General features: G+C 34.8%; 2 protein-coding genes across 2 annotated transcripts in view; both read right to left on the bottom strand.

Annotated features, from left to right (window-relative positions):
• Positions 1-1014, bottom strand: part of LOC111453883 (14 kDa zinc-binding protein-like) — a 3499-nt gene extending 2485 nt beyond the window's left edge. Inside the window, exon 1 of the mRNA XM_023095174.1 lies at positions 817-1014. Coding sequence (XP_022950942.1) covers positions 817-953 — 137 coding nt within the window. The 5' untranslated portion in view covers positions 954-1014. The remainder of the gene's footprint in view (positions 1-816) is intronic.
• A 293-nt stretch (positions 1015-1307) lies between these two features.
• Positions 1308-3453, bottom strand: part of LOC111451116 (myb family transcription factor PHL7-like) — a 5491-nt gene continuing 3345 nt past the window's right edge. The window contains exons 3-7 of the mRNA XM_023091403.1: positions 2650-2726; positions 2525-2567; positions 2363-2417; positions 2196-2265; positions 1308-1828 (exon numbers count right to left, since the gene is read on the bottom strand). Of these exons, the coding sequence (XP_022947171.1) occupies positions 1577-1828; positions 2196-2265; positions 2363-2417; positions 2525-2567; positions 2650-2726 (497 nt within the window). The 3' untranslated portion in view covers positions 1308-1576. The remainder of the gene's footprint in view (positions 1829-2195; positions 2266-2362; positions 2418-2524; positions 2568-2649; positions 2727-3453) is intronic.

Raw genomic sequence — 3453 nt, 5'->3', positions numbered from 1 at the left:
TTTTTTTTTTTTTTTTTTTTTTTTTGGTTCTATATTAGAGAATGGCAGGGACTTCTCAAAGGAGAGTATAGACCTAACTCCAAAAGGAAAGAGGTAAAATAAATAATGATGCTACTTCCCTAATATACAAAATGTCTTCTGAGTAAAAAGTTCAATTTTAAAATACTTGAGATCAAGCCACAAAAGTACAAAAATTGAACTATGAAAATTACCAAACTAAGGAAGTAGGTGCTGAGTTTCAATAAAATAAAATAAAATAAAACGAAAAAATGAGCTAAAATGAATCATGTCAACCAGAAGAATCATTGAGCTCAAAAGAATTCTGTCATGACAAAAAGAATCAATTAAATAAAAACAGTATCACCAACCAAAAAAGTGCTCAAATTGAGTCACGGATCTTCAAAATGTATATATAAACTTAAATAATCACAAATTAAATTTCATCATTTATTAAGTTTAGGGTTCAATTCATGAAATTTCATCATTTATTAAGTCTAAGGTACAATAATGTGTTCCCTGTCGATAATAAACACTAGATAAATAATATAGATATGTCCAATACTCCATCTCATGCATAGAACGATTAGCCTTCAACTTTGATGATGAGCTAAATGCACCAAACAGCCAATATAATACACAACTATAAGAAAAATCAACAACCACATTTCCTGATAACCCAATAGCCATGAAACTAATCACGAACTAATTCTCAGCAAAAGAAACACAAAAAAATACCAATTGCAGGGGCTATAAAACTTGAAACACAGAATGTTCAAATAGAGAGAGAACAAAACGATGATGCTTGAAGAAGCTTACATGGTGGGGGAATCGGAGGGGACGGCTGCAAGAGCCGCTTCCTTCTCAGAAGAAGCCATGGAAATGGAAAGAGAAGGTGTAATGTGGGAGCTTAGAACTGAGAGTCGAGTCCAGGGTTTTATATCGCCATTGACCATCACAGCCCTAATTTTTTCTGATCTACTTACCCAAATTCGGCTTCTCTGTTCTTGCCAGGTTGAAGCCTTATTTTACTATTTTTGACAAATTAGAAGCTGCCACGTGGACCTGTCATTCCCATCTGTCAGAAATAAAAAAAAATCAAAAAATCAATTTTTTTTTTATTCTATACTCTAAAACTATAGACTAAATTTATAAATTAAATATTTTTATTTATTAGATTATGTCAAATAAATTATATTCAATTTTATCTAATAAATTAGTAAATTTTAAAAAACAAAGGCATAGATTCTATAAAATCGATTTAAGATATAAACGAATTTATATAAAGAAAAAGTGAAGCATCGAACAGCTAAGTAGAGTGAAACTGCTTACGTCTGAGTATTTCAATAGGGTTTACAAATAGGTTTAAATGTGCACATTTATATACAAATGTTACAGACCTCATCAACTTCTTGAAGACGACGACACTACCATTCGATCTTAACTTCAAACATACATTTGATGCAACTGGTCGACCTTTTTCTCTCGTGAGACTTGATTTCCAACTCCGACGTAAACCCGACCAATGTTGCTTTCGTACAATTCTTGGTCCTATCGACCACAAATTTATTCAGGTAAGTTAAGGTAAATTAATAGATGGGGCAGAATCATCTGTCCTTCCATGATCGACACGTTGTTTCTTTCGAGGAGAAGAAGGCTCTGCAGATACATCGCTATATGACTCAGACTGGCATGTTTTTTGCTTATTATCTTCAGTCGAGGGCAAGGCCTCGGTGTCTTTTGATTCACCGCCTAGTTTCTGCTGCTCCTCAATGATCTTCTGCAAATATTTGGCCTGTGCTTCTATTCTCATTTGTAATTGCCTTTGAACCTGATATGGGATTCAAGCAAACAAAACTCATTTTAGGTTATAATGGTATACTTTACAACAAACAGTAAACTTGATGGGTAAAAACAAAGAACAAGAAATGATCATACTCGATGACTATCTAGACTAGTCACCTATATTGACTAGCTTGCATACAACTCGACTATTCTTCTGAGACAACTGCTTGAACTCATTCTCTTGAGACAACTGCTTGAACTCATTCTCTATATCCTACGTTTTTTACATGGAAATGGTGTTTGATCACCCCCTCTTTTGTCAAAATGCTCTACTTAAATCCAACAAGAAAAGATTATTTGAAATTTTCCGGAAGGGAAAGAGGAAGAGTGGTAAATGATGAGGAAGGTCAAACCTCGAGCTGTTCTTGAAGACGTTTCTGAACTTCCATTTGCATCCTCAATGCCTCATTGATTTGCAGGCCCCTTAAAGATGGAAAAACAAATAGAAAGATGCAAGTCATAAAGTGGAACAAAAGAAGGACAGTCACAAGAGTATTTCTAAATAGGAATGGGCACTCACGAAGATGAATCTGTTCCAGAGAGACTCTCTGAGCTTCTTTTTTCATCCTTAGAACCTACACGCCAGTAGGGGATAATCCAAGTGAAATCAATACACTTAATAGACAGACAAGTAGTAGTTGCTGGATAAAAGAATGAAACAACAATAAAAAGATTGCTTTACCATCTGCTGGAGATTCTGGCAAATACTTTGCAAGACGATACTTCTGAAAGAATAAAAATACAATCAACTTCATATTACCACTTTTGGAATATCTGCAGCATGATAAATTCACTGAATGGAATTACCTGTAAATGGCTTTTGACATGATATATGGTAAGACCAGGTACCCCCATTACTCTTAAAACCCCTTTGGGAGTTGCCCCTACAAGAAAATGGGAAGGGAATTTTTTTGGTGAACTATCCATCATCTTTAAGTAAAGACATTAACACTACAAAGATAATGCACTCGAGTATAAGAGTGGCAATATGCAAATATCCAATTGACTAAAAATAGATTAAACTGACAATATTTTACTTTCAAGTGGTCGAGCAAAAACTCATCCTACATACAGGCAGTTTTTTTCTAACGAGAAACAGATATCTCATTGATATGATGAAATACACAAACACCGAATAAAACACCAAGTAACTGAGGATTGCGAAGAAAAAAAAAACAGTTAATCAGGAGATTATTAAGACTATAATTTGTAAAAGAATGGTAAAAAAGTAAAACCACCAACCAAGGTACATTGACAAAAACATGAAGATTTCAATGGTATGAAGTTTTCTGTTGAAGATTCTATTGTTCATTTCCCTCCAACGAGCCCAAAGGAAAGCTTTGTTCAATTGGATTCAAAAGATTGATTTCTCCTTTTTGAAAGGATGGTCAGCAAGGAAAGTATGGAGAAGATTGACTTTTTCATGTACAGTGGGGGGGGGTGGTCAGCCAGAACCTGTTCGCATGCTGAGACAGGAAATGAAGAGATGCTCCTATGATTCGAAGATTTTATATGCACAATATAGCAATTTGGAGAGATGGCCAGATTGGGGAAACGCTTTTGCAGAACATCTTGGGTATTGTACCTCCCCCCCCCCCCAAAAAAAAAAAA

The sequence above is a fragment of the Cucurbita moschata genome, unplaced genomic scaffold (genome assembly GCF_002738365.1).
Source record: "Cucurbita moschata cultivar Rifu unplaced genomic scaffold, Cmos_1.0 Cmo_Scf00001, whole genome shotgun sequence".
In the NCBI taxonomy this organism is placed as follows: Eukaryota; Viridiplantae; Streptophyta; class Magnoliopsida; order Cucurbitales; family Cucurbitaceae; genus Cucurbita; species Cucurbita moschata.
Note: the sequence above shows the minus strand (reverse complement) of the source record. Positions and strands in the feature narration are given on the sequence as shown.